Source organism: Micropterus salmoides, unplaced genomic scaffold (genome assembly GCF_014851395.1).
Source record: "Micropterus salmoides isolate LMB-PRFRI ecotype aquatic unplaced genomic scaffold, ASM1485139v1 Ms_hic_scaffold_202, whole genome shotgun sequence".
Lineage (NCBI taxonomy): Eukaryota > Metazoa > Chordata > Actinopteri > Centrarchiformes > Centrarchidae > Micropterus > Micropterus salmoides.
In genome coordinates this window covers 2,824-20,044 of record NW_024041174.1, presented here as the reverse complement: position 1 = coordinate 20,044, position 17,221 = coordinate 2,824, and the positions used below count along the sequence as shown (strand labels likewise).

The following is a 17,221-nucleotide window of genomic DNA, read 5'->3' as shown; positions in this document are numbered from 1 at the left end:
TTCACAAAATTCTCCCCCTCTCTTTGTGTCTGTGACCCAGGTGGAGCCCACTGCCTCTTCTCTGAACACAAATGATGTGTTTGTGCTGAAGTCACCTGAGTCCCTGTTCCTGTGGAGGGAAAGGGAGCAACTCCGGAGGAGATGGCTGCAGCTGAGTATGTTGCTGGCCTGCTTGGAGGAACTGGCACTGTGGTGGAGGAGGCCAAAGAGCCAGGTGAGTGTTGATAAAAGAGCTTTGATCTCTGCAGTAAAGATTTCCTGTGGAAAACTGTGGTATTCTATTCTTTGTCGCCAGCTGGTTTCTGGCAGTTGCTGGGTGGGAAGAAGGACTACCAGACCTCCAAAACCCTGCAGAGGATGGTGAGGCCTCCACGACTGTTTAGCTGTTCAAACAAGACTGGCAGGCTGACAGTAAGTGTTTAAGTTTTTGTCTATTTTCATTCATTAAGAGGGCGTAGTTATTTTGGTACATACAATAATCAGAATCAGATACAATATATGTGCTTTTACCTAATTATTTTACTTTTTAATATAGCTGCTTTGTAAACGTGTACTGCCCAATATTTAGGCGGAGGGTGCCCGGTGAGTTCACACAGATGGATCTGGCAACCGATGATGTCATGATTCTGGACACCTGGGATCAGGTGTGCCACCTTCACTTTTAATTAAACGATTCAGTCTCGGTTCCTATAGGTCTCATTTTTATTGCTGCCTTGTCCCTAAATCCCCTTGGTCATTTCCCCACCAGATCTTTGTTTGGGTCGGAAAGGATGCCAATGAGGTGGAGAAAACTGGATCAGTCAAGATTGGTAAGACAAACAGAGCTATATCTACATTTTGTCGTTATAATTGTATATACTTTGAATTTCTGTTCTCATGCATGTCTGTTCTTCCATTTTCTTCCCTGTTAAAGGGGTTTTATTTGGGGAGTACGGAATATTGGGCTGTATAAATAAAACTGACTTTACTTTGTTCACAAATGTATCGTTGTTTTCCTGTCAGCCCAAGACTATGTGAATTCGGACCCCTCTGGTCGTTTCGGGATCCCCATCAGCACCATTAAGCAGGGGGAGGAGCCACTCTCCTTCACCGGCTGGTTCCATGCCTGGGACCCCAAGATGTGGAACAAAGATCTTATGCAGTGGATGCAAACCCGTATCAAAAAGCATTAGTAGAAAAACTAAAAGCAGTAGAAAACACCTGCAAAGATCCTTACTTATCACATATTGTTAGACTTCAAAGAGTAATCAAACTGTCTGATATTGTGAGCTTGGAATTTTAAAGGCGTGGTGGTGGAGAGAAGCTGGTTTCATTCTTTCTTATGCATTAAAATAATAAGCTAGCAAGTGTTGACAATCCAGTGAAACTTCATGATGCACTATTTCTACCAAGTTCAGTGTGGCCTTGAGGACAATTTTTAAATGAACTATGTCACAGATGAGATGGCATTTTAAACGTCACAATTTGTTTTCTGTTTGCAACAAAAAAGAATGTATATTATTTTTACCTATAGTTTCCCTTTTTACAGCTTAGTTTGCAAAGACGCATTTAGATTGGGAAATTCAACATTTTAATAAAAACGGCCTTCTTTGAAAACCATCTTTTCTGAATGCATTTCTTTATTCAAACAAAAACATGTTTTTTTTCTGCCAAGTCTTGAACCATATTTTTCACATTTCGTGATTCACCGCAACAACGGACTTGCTATCAATATCCTAAATACTCACTAGGCATCAGCACCATGTGTGGACCGTGCTTGATGGTAATCTTCTGCTCATGTGCACAAGGCTTCTGCTGAGTTGCAGACCTGTGGATTAAGGAGTTGGCTTTAAAAGGGCCTCCGCGTAGCCTGTTCCCTCCCCTTTATTGTTCTCCTTCATTCTCTGCTGCTGGAGCTGCAAGACAAACACTAACCAGACACAATGAACCAGAAGGTGGTACTCATCACAGGCTGCTCTTCTGGGATTGGCCTCGCCTTGGCTGCCCGCATCGCAAAAGATGAGAAGACAAAGGTTCATGGGTAAATTTGCTGCATTTTAGAAAGCTTTGTCTACATTTCCATAACCTCACTGTTTTCATTGGAACTACTTTCTATGGAAGAAATAGTCCCAATTTCTGCAGATTATCCTGAACAACTGCGACACAGTATCTGGACTCAAGTTTGAGTTCAGCAGCTGTCATTTATAAATGCTTTCATCATCATTTCATCATAAGCAAAATTCTATTACACCAGTTGTATTGGTGTGGCCGCAGACTTTTAGAGACTAAATCTAAGACAATAAAATCAAACTATCTACAATGCCAAATACCACTACAGGCATGGTAGAAAATATGTTAACATGTGAATAGGTGCACTGGCTCTTTATGAATTTCAAATGTTCAAATTTAGAGAAGGTGTCTGAAGTCTCTGTAGACTTAAATTTTACCGGCACCTCTGCATCCAAGTAGTAAACAAAATCACCGCTTTAAATTCATTTTGTTTGTTGTAGTCTATGCCACCATGAGAAACCTAAGTAAGGGTGAGGCGCTGGTGGAGGCAGCAGGTCGGACTCTGGGCAGGACTTTGGAGATCAAACAGTTGGACGTATGTGACGAGGACTCCATTAAAGCCTGTGTGGACAGCCTGCCCGAGCGCAGGGTGGACATTCTCAGTAAGCCCGTACCATTTTGTTCAGTGCATTCAGAAAAAAATTTCTGCAAATTCCTCTAGCTATTCATGAGTGTTGGTTCTGCTACTACACATACTTTTCCAATACATAACAATTGTACTGCACATGCCTTAATTAAGTTTGTTGCCATGCTTTAATTCTCACAGTAAGTAATGCAGGGCTGGGTCTGATTGGACCTATTGAGTGTCAGTCAATCGATGAGATGAGGACTGTCATGGACACCAACTTCTTTGGGTTTGTGCGGTTGCTGAAAGAAATCCTACCTGCCATGAAGAGGAGGAAAAAAGGCCATATTGTGGTCATTAGCAGCGTCATGGGCATTCAGGGTGAGCACAGTTACATCTGTTCATCATGAGATTATTTGTTTATGGTGACCGTCTTAACAGGGCCTCACTGTGTTTTTCAGGAATTTTATTCAATGACGTCTATGCAGCATCCAAGTTTGCAGTGGAAGGCTTTTGTGAAAGCTTAGCAATACAAGCCATGAGGTTTAATCTCAAGTAAGATACAGATTAATTTATGCCTGGCTCCTGTACATTTTGGTCCTTTCATTTTGTACTAGTTTCTCAGTGAGATTCAAATTCGGCTCACAATGCTGGAATTAGTAAGGGAAACAACATTCCCCCTCAGAGCTAACATGAAAATGCCTGCAAACCAGCACTTGTCAATGTCTACAACATCTGCACACTCATATTGCACAAACAGACCCACCATTGTCTTACCATTGAGAGGAAAGTTGTTAGGGTAACAACAACCACAGCATACTCTGGCCTGGGGCAAGTCTTAACACAACATCGTTCAGTCAAGTATTAAACCAAGTATTAAAGGGAATAGCTCTGTAGGGTTGTTTCAAATAGCAGCAGAGGAGCAGGGGAACGCACTTGATTCCATCTCAGTAAAATATAAGCAACATTAGCTCTGTAGCACTCGTTTATTTTTTACTTAGCTCTTCAGTTTCCTATTTGGAGGGATTTGATTATGTTTGTTTCTGTTCTTCTCTTCTCAGTATCAGCCTGATAGAACCAGGTCCAGTGATAACAGAGTTTGAGCGTAAAGTCTATGATGAGGGCTTAAAGACTGATCTCAGCAAAGCTGACAAGGTGACTGCTGACATGTTCTCAAACATCTACTTGAAGAACTACAAACAAATCTTTGAAACCCTCGGGCAGACTGCTGAGGATATAGCAGAGGTATACTATTGTTCGTCCGCAAACATTCATCACATCATGATGTGTTGCTTTCTCATAAAACACTGCAACGGAGACACACGATTGTACCTGTTGTTTATGTTTGTTTGTTTTTTCATCCTAGCATACTTTCAAGGTCATCACCATGGACGATCCCCCTTTCCGTCATCAGACAAACACGGTTTACACCCCTGTGACCACACTGAAATATGCAGACCCCAACGGTGACCTCCCAATTGACACATTCTACAAAGTGGTATTTGAACACGACAAGGTCTTCAGCGCCAGTCTAAACTTCCTCAAACTTCTGCGCTGGAGAAGTCGAAAGAGCTTTACCTTGGAAAAGGACAAGAGCAACTAATAAAATCCATATCTCATCATCATCGTCATTATTATTATTATAGCCTAATGTTTATTTTAATCCATGTACAGGCTTCCTGTGATTTTTGTTTATTTTATTACAATTTTAATTTTATCTGTAAGACATCTATGTGAAACAACAATTGTTGTGAACAAATAAAATTATGAAAGCCATGAATAATTACAATCTCATTTTACATGTGTCTGTGAGCTCCTGCTGCAGATTTTAAACCACCCATTAAACCGACTACCACAACTCTCTTAACTTGTTAAGCCCCCCAAGCCCTACATTACACAATATGTAAGTAGTAAGCTAAACTGTGAAGGGCAGCGACAAGGTCATCGAGGCATCAGATGAAGCATTCAGGTAGTTCAGATAGTTATAGATACCTTATTGAGGGGCCATGTGTATTTTTAAGACATTCTTTTAAGCAAACATTAAAGATACCGATACCTTGTGAACCACTTGTGTTAGTGATTTATGTTGTGCTTGGGATACTGGATTATGTCAGGCTTTTTACACATGCCCTAATCTGGGATTCAGCTGTTTGCTCTGACCTCAAAATATCTTGTTTAGTTAAGATGTAGGCAGAGAACACAAGAGAATAGAAATCTTTAATTCTGTAAGTGAACGGTTGATGGTGGTAAACAATGGTTGAGAGACTTACGACCAGAAGAATTATTCATCATGAAACTGTGGAGGAACAGTATATGAGATAATACAACATCAAAGAAAAAGGGAAAATCAAACAAAAAGGGTTACTTTAAAGACTGCATTTCAGAGTCATTAAGTTTAAGAAATCCAGTGAAGTTGCTGAGAGTCTGTGTTTTCACACATAGAATTTCCCATGTAAGACCAATAAGTTTTCAATATCTTTGAAATCACATTTATCATGTTCGAAATACGCAATGAACTTTAAACTGTCGATTTTAACATTGTTTTTAGTTTCACCCGTAATATAGTCTTAACGAGTTCAAAAATTAAGTGAATGTACACAGTGGAAAACTATATGCTGTAATGATTCTGGTTCATCATTGAAAAAAACAGATTTGTTTTCAATATCTAAAAATTTGGAGTAATGTAAATTTGTTGGCTATATATTCTATAAAATTTTAATGGGCACTTCTTTAATCTTATTGTTGATAGAAAATTTGTATGGGAGGAACCATGCCTTCCTCCAATTGACACCTGAGAGAATGTTGTCCCAAATGAATTTAGCTTTAGGAGTAATTTTGCTTCTTTTACTGAGTGTATTACATATGTGCTTATTGTTGCATTTAGCATTCATACTATCAATACCATTTATCATCAAAGGGGGTTTTAACCTCAGTGCTTGCTCATATTGTAAATGACATTTCATTAAATGTGATAGACCATTGGGAATAGCTTTCATTGCAAGATTAAATTCTCTGTTTGTTATAAAGACCTGACATAAAGGAATCTTTCATAACTAAACAATCCACCATTTACATCAAAGAGATCGCTCACATAAATAATGCCTTTATCAATCCAATGTGGCTTAAAGATCGATTTTTTTCCCCCAACAGTGATATCTCCATTATTCCATATGACAGATTTGTGTGGGGAAAGGTTACATGTGTAACATAATTTTCAGGCAAGAAGGAACTGTTGGTAAAATTTGGATAATTTGACAGGCAATTTGGTAATATTAAAATTAGAAGTGAGTAGAAACTAATGCCCCCCTAGTTTTTTAAAGATCGAATTTGGGGTTTTAAGACATTCGTTAATCCATTTCACTTTAAATGTATGAAGTTTAATAATTCAAAACCACCTTACCTTCTGGACTGAGATAGTATGTCTTTTTTCAGGTGATGGTGTCTGCTTTTCCAAACAGAATTAGTAAGAAAGTTATTGATTTCCCTGGAAGTTGAGTCTTGGACAAACATCGAAAAAGAGACACCTCTTGCTGACACTGTATCTGGCTCTTCGTTTGACGTTGCATCCAGACAAATTTAATCTAATGTTGCACATAATATTATCGTAAATGAACTGCTGGTAGCTGTACAATTTGTTTAGTTCATTTGAACTTCCTCAAACTTCTGCACTGGAGAAGTCGAAAGAGCTTTACCTTGGAAAAGCACAAGAGCAACTAGTAGAGTCCATGTCTCATCATCATCATCATCAATATTATTATTAGAGCCTACTATTTATGGGGAGATCCATTCATCCATGTACAGGCTTCCTGTGATTTATTTTATTACAATTTTAATTTTATCTGTAAGACATCTATGTGAAACAACAATTGTTGTGAACAAATAAAATTATGAAAGCCATGAATAATTACAATCTCATTTTACATGTGTCTGTGAGCTCCTGCTGCAGATTTTAAACCACCCATTAAACCGACTACCACAACTCTCTTAACTTGTTAAGCCCCCCAAGCCCTACATTACACAATATGTAAGTAGTAAGCTAAACCGTGAAGGGCAGCGACAAGGTCATCGAGGCATCAGATGAAGCATTCAGGTAGTTCAGATAGTTATAGATACCTTATTGAGGGGCCATGTGTATTTTTAAGACATTCTTTTAAGCAAACATTAAAGATACCGATACCTTGTGAACCACTTGTGTTAGTGATTTATGTTGTGCTTGGGATACTGGATTATGTCAGGCTTTTTACACATGCCCTAATCTGGGATTCAGCTGTTTGCTCTGACCTCAAAATATCTTGTTTAGTTAGGATGTAGGCAGAGAACACAAGAGAATAGAAATCTTTAATTCTGTAAGTGAACAGTAGATGGCGGTAAGCAGCGGCTGAGAGACTGCCGACACCGTATCCGGCTCTTTGTTTGACGTTGTATCCGGAGAAATTAAAGCTAATGTTGCACATAATATAATTGTAAATGAACTGCTGGTAGCTTTACGAATGGTTGACATGTTTAGTCCATTTGGTCGATGTTAGGGAGAGTAACCTTAAGTGTTGTCTCTACCCGGACAACTATATAGTTACATATGGCAGGGGCAGTTCATTGTTAGCCTACCGTTAGCTTTAGCCATGCTCTCAGACTCCTCTTTCACCTGTCTTCTGGGGTTGTGGCTTGCTTGCGACAGGGACCACAGCTACTAGCTAGCTTCATAGCTAGTAGCTGAGCATATTTTCAGTATTAACGTTTTTGTTCCAATTTGTGCTTTGGTGTTTGGTTTTCTGTCACATTCCGTGTACCAACGGCGGTCTGCAGAAACTGCACCTCGTTTGTTTTAACACGTAACATTCGCTATTAGCTTAGCTAGCAAGCTAACAGCGGGCTAACTTTAAGGAGACGTCAACGTTTTTGATGACATTTAAATTGGTGTTTACGTTGTCTTGACCCGGGCAGTAGAGCTGTACGTTAACTCCCTGAAGAAAGCCTATCATCGTCTGCTAACGTTTTTCACCACTCGAGTCAAGAACCGGAGCTTTCGTTTCTTTGGTTTGTGGTCATTTGCCTGCCACGATGGCTTCTTCCTCTGGAAACGACGACGACCTCACCATCCCCAGAGCAGCGATCAACAAGATGATTAAAGAAACTCTTCCTAACGTGCGAGTGGCAAACGACGCCAGGGAGCTTGTGGTCAACTGCTGCACAGAGTTTATACACCTCATATCATCAGAAGCCAATGAAATATGCAACAAGTCCGACAAGAAGACCATATCTCCTGAGCATGTCATCAATGGTGAGTCCCGGTCCAGGTTAGCTAACGTTAGTGTCTTGAGTAATACGCCATGCATTTTAAACCACAGAGAGTAATTATTTCGCTTTCACCTCTCGTTTTCACACACAGCTCTTGAGAGCCTTGGTTTCGCATCATACATCACGGAGGTGAGAGACGTCCTGCAGGAGTGTAAAACGGTGGCAATGAAGAGGAGGAAAGCCAGCTCTCGACTGGAGAACCTGGGTATCCCGGAGGAAGAGCTCCTCAGACAGCAACAGGAATTGTTTGCCAAGGTATGATCTAAAAATACAAGTTACTAACTAATCTACAATTATCAGTTCTTCATGTACCGATGTGAATGAAGAGACCCATTTTACTGTGCATCCAGTGTAGACTCACTGTATGGTTTAATGCAATATGATTTCAGTTTCCACAATAACATTGTGATTTCAACAAAGGCAATCTTGGTATGTGTAACTGAAGAAGAAGAAGAAAACCTCAAGTTCATTGTATTAGTCCCCTCCCCACCACCACCAGAATTAGATAAAACAACGTGCGATACACTTCATGGAGCAGCAAGTTACTAAGATGACTCTATTGAAATGAGTATTATTGTTATTATAGCACACTAACCTTTTAGCACACCCTCCTATGTGACAAATAAGTTCTTGAACTTTGAATCCTGCTGTGATTCTAAATGTAAAACAACTATAAACGGGCAAAAAAAAAGCATCTGCTCTTTAGTAAGGACCCGTCCCCGTTTCAGGGTCACAATTGAACATGTGCAGTGGCTCTGCGGGGAGGTATGACAGGGTTGTGTGAGGTCAACCTCTTCAGAAATGTCTCTACATACCAGGCCGACATGGAAATAACAAACTGGCTTAGTCTTGCTTGTTTTGTATTTCCTGCGGCAAGAAATGCCGCGCACTTTTGCATGTTGTGATCTAGCGAAGACATTTCCAATGCAAAACATCTCCTTGCTCTGCGGTTGCTCTCTAAGTTAATGGGAGAATATAAACATATCAATTTTGTGCATATCATAAATGCACGATGTCTAATAATGAATGACACACCCATCTCGTAAACTTGCAACACTGCAATGCTAACTGATAAATCGATATCCTTGCAACATCTAATATATAATTCAGCCTCAGTAATGTATCGCAAAAACATATTGTGCTCATTTGTGTTATGCCTAATACATATAATATATTTATGAGTTGAAACTATTAGAATTGGTATCTGACCAATATCACCATCGTGATCCTCTCGGTTACTGCAGGCACGGCAGCAGCAGGCAGAGCTCGCTCAGCAGGAGTGGTTACAGATGCAGCAGGCCGCCCAACAGGCACAGATGGAAGCAGCATCTGCCAGCGCCGCCCAGCAGGCTGGTTCCTCTCAGGATGAAGACGAAGAGGATGACATGTGATCCCAGGACGCGGTTCCACTTGTCAGAATCCCCTCCTGGGTCAGTGTTGGCACACAGATCTCCCAGTACTGTCATTGGCAGAGACATGAGACGCGTTTGACCGCTGATACACATCAGTGTAAAATGGATACTGCACATTGTTATGGACAGTGAAGAGAAAAAGGGGGATTTCAAGATGGCCACACATTCAGATACCAGTACCTGAAAATTATTTGGATTGAGAGGCTGTTAATGAAGTTTTTATTAATCTCTTCTTCCCCCTTTTGTTTTCCAGTTGCTTCTGTTTAATTATGTCTTGACATTATGTTGTGAGTAATTCGTAGATTTTTTTGGATGTGTTGTGGACTCACTGATAGGCAAACATTGCCTGGGAAATGTCAGTGAAATTTGGTGATTGTCAGGTACTGCACCAGTTGGCTTACTTTCTTGTTTGTTGTACTAGATCACTTTTGTTGGTTTAGGAGAACTGCTCTAGAATATTTTCAGAGCAGTTGATTCCTCCTTTCTTGTGGTTTAACGGTCATTTTTACAGAGGTTCCCCCCTCGGTATATTTGTTCAACAGAGAATCATTTGAGGGGTTGTGAATATAGGATTTTTTTTTTTAAAGTAGTGAATTTGACATTTTGTTTCATTTTAGCTCATTCAGATACTTTATGTTGCATTTTCTTTCAATGTTGAACCACCCACAGTATTGATAATTAGCCACACCTTTCAGAAACTGAATATTTTTGTCTCATAGAACCAAAGATAGTGGACATACTAACAGCCCACAGTAAGTGTTTTTTAAAGGTGTAGGTGCTACTGTGATTCTCGTCGCTGACTCCCAGTCAGTGCAAACAATGTTAAGGATTATTAACCTTTGACTTTGTAAGATGCTTTGATATCCTGGCTGAATTTGTTATTTCCCTTTTCCTCGGGTGCAGTATCAAACATTTGCGTTGTGACTGGTCAATCCTCAGTGTAGCCTAGTTGTGACACATTCACTCGCCTATGCTACAAGTTGTATTCTTTAAGCAATAAAGGAATCATGTTTTATACACTTTTGTTTTAGATAATTTTTTTTTTAAACCTACAAAATTAAATTTCTGTTTTATTGTTCTGAATGTGAAGACATGATGGTTACACCCCCACCCCCCTCTGCTCTAACTCTGTTTGACGATGCTTTCTGACTCCTGGGAGAGTCAGATGTGTGCGGGCAGGTAGCAGTGGAGCACTTAGACTATTGGGACCACAGGCTTGTAGTCTTGAGTGCCACATTTCCAAATGATCTTTTAAGAATGGCTGGAGCAATCATAGAGAACATGAGCACTAAGAAATTGGTTTTCTTGGGATTCATTTTTTTTGTCTTTCAAGTTCTTTGCATCATGGTTGGAGCATTAATCGGTGAGTAATCTGTTTTTATTTAATTGTTGTAATGAGTGTTTCTAGAAAGTGTAACCTACATGTGGTTTGTGTGTTTTTAAAAGCACACCAAAAATCTTTTTTTCTGTACTTCAAAATTCAAACTATGTCTCTGACAGATTGTTCCCTTTTGCCATAGCTCCTAGTCCCACCAGTGCCATTCGCTACTTGGCCACCAAATGCATTAATTACCACAGGGCTGGCGGCTGGTTCATGCCGTGGGGATCAAATCGATGCCAGCAGATCCACAGTTTTGATGAGCCTCTGGCAAAAAAACTGGATGCCAACAACATTGTTTTTGCGGTGCACATACCTCTTCCCAACACAGAGATGAGCCCCTGGTTTCAGTATATGCTGGCAGTTTTACAGTTCGACATTGCGTTCAAAATGAACAATCAAATTGGTAAGAGCCGTCTTTGTCGGAAGTTCGAAATAGATTGAAGCTACTGTAGTTCTCATGGTGAATATGTAATAAACCAAATCATGCCCCTCTGTGTGTAGAAGATGACGTTACCATCACTATTGATGCTGGCCTGGCATACAGGGATGATTTGATATCTGAGTGGACCGCAAAGTGTCACTCAGTAGAGCAAAGGCCACTTAGGTGCATATTTGCATTCCCTAAGGTAAATCTGCATAACTACTTTAAATACATGCAAAAAAAATGATCACATTTGTCTCTGCTGAGTAACCTCTAACTTTCCGTGCTTCTGCAGATGTATGAAAATGAAGGCCGCTTTTATCACTGTGAACCCATACCATTCATGGAACTGGGAAGTGTGGCTCACAAATATTTTTTGATTAACCTGCGCTTGCCAGTGAATAACACGGTGAACGTTGGCATTGGAGAAATAAAGGACATCCAAATAGTAGTAATAATTTAACTTGCATTACACAGTATGTTTTTACTGAATTAAATTACAAAGCCTGTTCAGACATTTAATTTCCCTCTTCTCTAAGGGCATCCACCAGAATGGAGGCTTCACTAAAGTGTGGATAAGCATGAAGACGGTCTTCAGTCCCTGGATATTTGGGGCAACAGTTTGGTACTGGCGCAGGATCAGCCTCATGGCAAGACCTCCAGTCCTGTTGGAAAAGTATGAGCCAAAAAGGAAGAATCTCTGAATGTATTTATCAACTGCTTTTCCTCAGGAGCACTAGTAATGCACAGCCACTGCTAAAGTTCCATATGGAAGCCTAAAGTGTTTAATATTAAATAAGTTACACATTATGATAAATATATAATACAATTTTGACAACATTTTTTTCCATATTAGCATTGTTCAACTGACACTTTTACTTCATATCACACTAATTCCTAATGTCAATTGGATTTTGTAAAGAATGTTTGCTGTTAGTTTGCTAGCTGGCAGTTAGTCTGCTGGTCAACTGGGGGCATGCGATTGGCTGAAAGATGAGTGGATGAAGAAAGTGACAACTAAAAACTAACATTGCTAGAAGTGACATTATGAAAAGTAAAATAATGAAATGGAATCCAAATGTCACCGGGAAATTAAATTCATTTTGAAATATATTTTCCTTAATAAAATAAATATGAATCCATTGAAACCTGACAAAAAAAGTCAGAATAATAAGTTCTTTTAGTCATTTCTAAAATTATTTCACTATTTATTTTATCTTTTTAATATTAAGCACTTCAGGCCTCTATTCTATCCCTTCATCTGTGCATCTGTAAGGCCTTTTTTTATTGCAGTCTGAAGATATAATAAAAAAAAAGGTAGAGTGAGGTTATACAACATGGCTCTATTGCTCACGTTGAAGGTGAAACTCTGAGTGCAGTCCAGGCTCTTTAGTGATTAAGAGCGAGCTTAAAGCCACAGGTAAACCTTCTGTCGTGTACGGAGCTTCAGGCTGGCATGTGGAGAGCAGGGGAAATGAAAAATGCTTGATCTTAAGTGCACGATTGGCCTGGTAGAACCAGGTCAATACTCTGCTCGGAGCAGAAAGGTACTTGTATTTTAAGAGTGCGTGTAAGTTATGCTATGTACCTGTGTTGTACAGGGTGATTTTTGTTCTGGGTACCTCTATGACATTCCTGAACATGCCGGTCGAGTGGCTCTCCCTGGGTTTTGAGTGGACGTGGATGCTGCTGTTTGAAGATATTCAACAGGGCGTCTTCTACTCCACGCTCTTCTGTTTCTGGATCATATTCTGTGGTGAACACCTCATGGTTAGCGCCTTGTACTTGTTTCTTAAGCGTTCATTTCTCCACACTTTCCTGAAAGTTATGCAGTTTATTTCAACAATTCCTTTAGGAACAAAGTCAGAGGAATCGGCTGTCAGCGTACTGGTGGCAGGTTGGGCTGATAGTGTTCGGCTCATCTGTTCTCCTCATATTTGACCTGAGTGAAAGGTAATGGACACGGTTTCTTTTGATGGGGTCTATTGTGTTATGGTTATATCTTTCTTTAAATATGAATGTGCTTCATGTCTTGTATAGGGGGGTTCATTTGACCAACCCTTTCTACAGTGTGTGGGCATCAGAAATTGGGTCAAAAGTGGCAGTATCCTTCAGATTTTTATACTACAATTTAAAAAAGATTTTGCCCTCTAAGAACATTAAATGTAGCTCTCTCTGTGTCATCCAGGGCTTTTCCTTGACTGTGATGACAGATTACCTTCATTATTGTGGCAGGGATTTCTGTTTGTCTGTATTTCCTCTCCCTGTGTGGCATGGTGCATTGTGTCTTTAGGAACATTGGTGGGAAAATACAGCAACTTCCTGCAATGCCAGAAGCTAGGAGACTGCGGTATAAGGTTTGATTTTTGTATTTTAGTATCTGAATCATAAATAAAAACTAAAACACTGGCAGAAAAAACTACTTTTATACAATGGATGAAACAATATTCTGGCTGTGTTCCCACTCTTGCTGGTTTTGACAGGGTATAATCCTCAGGTTCCAGTTTTTGATGCTGGTAACTCTAGCCTGCGCAGCCATGACTGTCATCTTCTTCATCTTAAATCAAGTAAGTTTCACCCTTCTAATGATCAACACAGAAGTCTTAACTACTGGTTTTATGACAGTTACATTGTTAATTACAGTTGTGACACATTTTGGCTCTTAAAAATGATTCTAACTTCTTATTTTTCACCAGGTCAGTGATGGTCACTGGCACTGGGGAGACTACACTCTCCAAGTCCACAGTGCTTTTCTCACAGGAATCTATGGCATGTGGAACCTTTATGTTTTTACCATTATCTTCCTCTATGCCCCCTCCCACAAGCACTACAGACTGAAGTCAGGAGACAGTCAACAAACAGGTCTGTAACACTGTAACATTTCGAGTTCATAGTTAGAATCCAGTATTGAAATGAAAAAAATAAAAACAAATGAAAAGAATCATTTGATTGGTAAACATATCAGACATGTTCCATAGCAGCAGCTGCTTGTCTAAGATTATATTCACTATTGACAGATATCCTGGAGATGCCAGAAAACCAAGAGAGCCGGGTGACATGTGGAGAGCAGGGACCGACAGAGACCTACAGGATCACTGGGAAGGTGGCTGAGGAGTAACTGCACAACAGAATAACACAACAGTTTTAACCACATTCTAGCAAATGTGGCTGCAAATGTAGACTGTCTAGAACAATGTAGTGAAATTTATGTTACTTAAAATGTACATGATAGGGAAAGTGAAAGTTATAGGAAGATTCTGTATGAGAAAATTTGAGGCTAGATTAGTGGGGCAACTTCCACAAAGCCCCAGAACACCAGGGGCCTAATTGGTAATTGAACTGTTGTAACTTTGCTAATCATAGTTTTGTTTGGTAAGTAATATCACTGCTAAATGTTGAAGGTTAAGGTATAGGAAAAGGAATTGTCAAATACTATTGATGATGGGACATGGAAAAAGATCTGGAATCATGCTAAAAAGACATCAATTTGCACCCGAATGAAGGCAATACAGTTTAAAATTTTTCGTAGAACCCATAAATCTCCTAATCACAGTCACTCCTTTAACCCTTCCCCTGTGTCTCAAATGTAAAGTGGAGGTGGGAACATTGACTCATTGCTTATGATCATGCAGAGATACTGGTGGGAGGTGCTGAGGCAAGAAATGGAAAAGGACCAAATTGGAAATGGACCCAGTGTCACTTCCAAATAGGCATATAAATACAGCAGCTAACAAGAGACTGTATAGTATAAGTTGACATTCTCTGCCAAAATCCTATTAATGTCTGTGTGACTGTCTGTGTTAAAAGTCCAATAAAAAAAGGGTATATAAAAAAACATTTTTATTCATCCCCACTTAATTGTCATTGTGAACACTACAGCATGGTTAAATGTTTCATGGTAATAATAGTATTGGGATATTACCATATATTAATAGGGATCCTTTTATGTGTAATTTTTTTTTTAATAGTCTAATTTTTATTTTTATCTTTCTAAAAAAAAGTGTAATTAATTGATGTTGACTTACTTAATTTATACAGTTGTAATTTGTGGAGGTGTGTAATGTAACACACTGTACCTGGAGAATTGTAAAAACTATTTTTTCTTTTGGTTTATTTACACTAGTTTTTATGGGCAGAATAAGAACTCCAAAAATATGTTCAATCCTTATTAATTGAGCTCACACATGGTGCATTCAAACTAGTGTTTTTTAATTATTGTGGCAGTGCACATTATTTTAAAATAAACAACATAAGCTATAAGTCATGTCTTTGTTAGTACTTTAGAAGGCTCATTAAATTGTTTGTTCTAAATGACATTAAATTATGCAACTGCCAGGAATTATCTTGGTTACCAAAGTGTCATTCAGCCTTTTATTTATAATATCTGTCCTTATCTGTCATGATTAGGCCTACAACAGTTTGAAAAGATGAGACCACCTCTTAGCTGCTATAATATCAGACAGCAGGCAAGTCTTTGTTTTGGCTTTCTGGCCATGTAAGCTCCCACTTGAATTCTAGTTGTGTGTGCTACTAATAACATTAACGACGACTCTGATTTATTCACATGTCCCAGTAAGCCATGACTGTGTGACAGTGAGCAAGATTGTCCCTCTAAACACCTCGCATAGTTTCATTTAACAGTTTAAGGCTCACTGAGGTACATTTCTACAAAAAAGTACAGATTCCATTCTAATATGTATTTTTGATTCTTTCCTCTCCCATTAAACATCTCACCACCCATCAGGTTTATCTGCAACTTGAAGATTGGCATCCCAGCGAATTAATATGTAGGGCAATAATGCAGAAAACAGCTGTCTTTTGTCTAGGACATCTCAAACCAAAAGTCCCAAAATAAAGGGATGGTTAATGATGATTCTGTTGCCATTCAACAACTACAGCTCCCATGAGGCTCTAAAGTGTACTGATGACTGAAAATCATGGGATATGTTGTTGTTGAATGCAAAAAAGATGGATGAAGAAATTCTCTGAGAGAAAGATACATATGATTTAAATGGACACCTACCTGCCAATCAGAAACCAGCTCTTTTCAAGTACATACACCCCTGCCCTAAGCCCTCTGATTACCACTGTAATAAACCACTTCCTCCAGTCTGGTAATGTTCCATCTGCCCTTAAAACTGCCATAATCAGACCACTGCTGAATAGACCAACCCTTGAGCCAGATGCACTTACAAATTACAGGCCCATTTCCAATCTCCAGGACCACCAACCAGGGCTGTTTCTGCTTACAGCACAGAAACAGCCCTGGTTAGAGTCACAAAAGACCTACGAATGGCAGCTGATGCTGGCTCACCTTCCCTCCTCATAATCCTCGATCTGTCTGCTGCTTTTGACACTGTGGATCACGGCATACTTCTCAACCGGCACAGTCACCTGCGGAGTCCCCCAGGGGTCAGTTCTTGGCCCTATCCTCTTCATCATTTACATCCTCCTACTCGGCCACGTCATCAGTCGCCATGGAGTCTCATTTCACTGTTTTGCTGATGACACACAACTGTATGTGAAATCTGACTGCAGCTTCACCAACATCATCATCGTCTTAAACACTCACCGCCTGTCTGGAGGAGATAAAGGTGTGGATGAAACACAGCTTCCTCCAGTTGAACAGCTCCAAAACTGAGGCAGTTCTTGTTGGCACCTCACATCAAGTCCAGTCATCCTCCATAACCGGTATAACTAGCTCTGGTCGAGACATTCCCCTCTCCACAACAGTCACCAACCTTGGTGTAAGATTTGATCCACAACTCACCTTTGAAGCCCATATCAAAAATCTCTGCAAGATCTCCTTCTATCATCTCAGAAATATTGCAAAACTCTGTTCTACACTCACCTTAGCTGATGCTGAAAAACTGGTCCACGCCTTTGGTCTCCTCCAGACTGGATTACTGTAACGCACTTCTCATCGGGATCCCTGCAGAAACTGCAGTATGTTCAGAACAGTGCTACAAGGATCCTGATGAGAGTGCAAAAGTACGACCACATCACACCCATTCTCCATTCACTTCACTGGCTTCCCGTTTCTGCTATTGAATACAAGGTCTCACTTCTCACCCACCAGGGCATCTATGGAAATGCCC

The 17,221-nt window shown here is 39.8% G+C and overlaps 4 protein-coding genes across 4 annotated transcripts; all 4 read left to right on the top strand.

The window, feature by feature from the left end:
* The first annotated feature begins 580 nt into the window (after positions 1–580).
* LOC119915263 (adseverin-like) lies at positions 581–1,231 on the top strand. Its single transcript, XM_038734806.1, has 3 exons — positions 581–644; positions 749–809; positions 1,003–1,231. The coding sequence occupies exons 1-3, from the start codon at positions 597–599 to the stop codon at positions 1,170–1,172; spliced, it is 279 nt and encodes a 92-aa protein (XP_038590734.1). The 5' UTR covers positions 581–596; the 3' UTR covers positions 1,173–1,231.
* An 82-nt stretch (positions 1,232–1,313) lies between these two features.
* Positions 1,314–4,236, top strand: LOC119915264 (retinol dehydrogenase 8-like). Its single transcript, XM_038734807.1, has 6 exons — positions 1,314–2,012; positions 2,483–2,651; positions 2,816–2,995; positions 3,076–3,169; positions 3,676–3,859; positions 3,981–4,236. The coding sequence occupies exons 1-6, from the start codon at positions 1,923–1,925 to the stop codon at positions 4,215–4,217; spliced, it is 954 nt and encodes a 317-aa protein (XP_038590735.1). The 5' UTR covers positions 1,314–1,922; the 3' UTR covers positions 4,218–4,236.
* A 2,791-nt stretch (positions 4,237–7,027) lies between these two features.
* On the top strand, positions 7,028–10,338 carry LOC119915262 (protein Dr1). Its single transcript, XM_038734805.1, has 3 exons — positions 7,028–7,892; positions 8,001–8,164; positions 9,154–10,338. Exons 1-3 carry the CDS (start codon positions 7,673–7,675, stop codon positions 9,298–9,300), a joined length of 531 nt encoding a protein of 176 aa, XP_038590733.1. The 5' UTR covers positions 7,028–7,672; the 3' UTR covers positions 9,301–10,338.
* A 52-nt stretch (positions 10,339–10,390) lies between these two features.
* Positions 10,391–13,684, top strand: LOC119915261 (protein wntless homolog). Its single transcript, XM_038734804.1, has 6 exons — positions 10,391–11,328; positions 11,419–11,574; positions 11,663–11,799; positions 12,725–12,893; positions 12,979–13,480; positions 13,607–13,684. The coding sequence occupies exons 2-5, from the start codon at positions 11,419–11,421 to the stop codon at positions 13,078–13,080; spliced, it is 564 nt and encodes a 187-aa protein (XP_038590732.1). The 5' UTR covers positions 10,391–11,328; the 3' UTR covers positions 13,081–13,480; positions 13,607–13,684.
* The last annotated feature ends 3,537 nt before the right edge of the window (positions 13,685–17,221 follow it).

Excerpts from the sequence above, each read along its gene's own strand:
- LOC119915263 (XM_038734806.1), top strand. The coding sequence starts at position 597 with ATGGATCTGGCAACCGATGATGTCATGATTCTGGACACCTGGGATCAG. Across the intron at positions 645-748 it reads TTCTGGACACCTGGGATCAG|ATCTTTGTTTGGGTCGGAAA; the intron begins GTGTGCCACCTT and ends TTTCCCCACCAG. Across the intron at positions 810-1,002 it reads AACTGGATCAGTCAAGATTG|CCCAAGACTATGTGAATTCG; the intron begins GTAAGACAAACA and ends TTTTCCTGTCAG.
- LOC119915264 (XM_038734807.1), top strand. The coding sequence starts at position 1,923 with ATGAACCAGAAGGTGGTACTCATCACAGGCTGCTCTTCTGGGATTGGC. Across the intron at positions 2,652-2,815 it reads GCGCAGGGTGGACATTCTCA|TAAGTAATGCAGGGCTGGGT; the intron begins GTAAGCCCGTAC and ends TAATTCTCACAG. Across the intron at positions 3,170-3,675 it reads GCCATGAGGTTTAATCTCAA|TATCAGCCTGATAGAACCAG; the intron begins GTAAGATACAGA and ends TTCTCTTCTCAG.
- LOC119915262 (XM_038734805.1), top strand. The coding sequence starts at position 7,673 with ATGGCTTCTTCCTCTGGAAACGACGACGACCTCACCATCCCCAGAGCA. Across the intron at positions 7,893-8,000 it reads TCCTGAGCATGTCATCAATG|CTCTTGAGAGCCTTGGTTTC; the intron begins GTGAGTCCCGGT and ends TTTCACACACAG. Across the intron at positions 8,165-9,153 it reads AACAGGAATTGTTTGCCAAG|GCACGGCAGCAGCAGGCAGA; the intron begins GTATGATCTAAA and ends CGGTTACTGCAG.
- LOC119915261 (XM_038734804.1), top strand. The coding sequence starts at position 11,419 with ATGTATGAAAATGAAGGCCGCTTTTATCACTGTGAACCCATACCATTC. Across the intron at positions 11,800-12,724 it reads CCTCCAGTCCTGTTGGAAAA|GGTGATTTTTGTTCTGGGTA; the intron begins GTATGAGCCAAA and ends TGTGTTGTACAG. Across the intron at positions 12,894-12,978 it reads TCTGTGGTGAACACCTCATG|GAACAAAGTCAGAGGAATCG; the intron begins GTTAGCGCCTTG and ends CAATTCCTTTAG.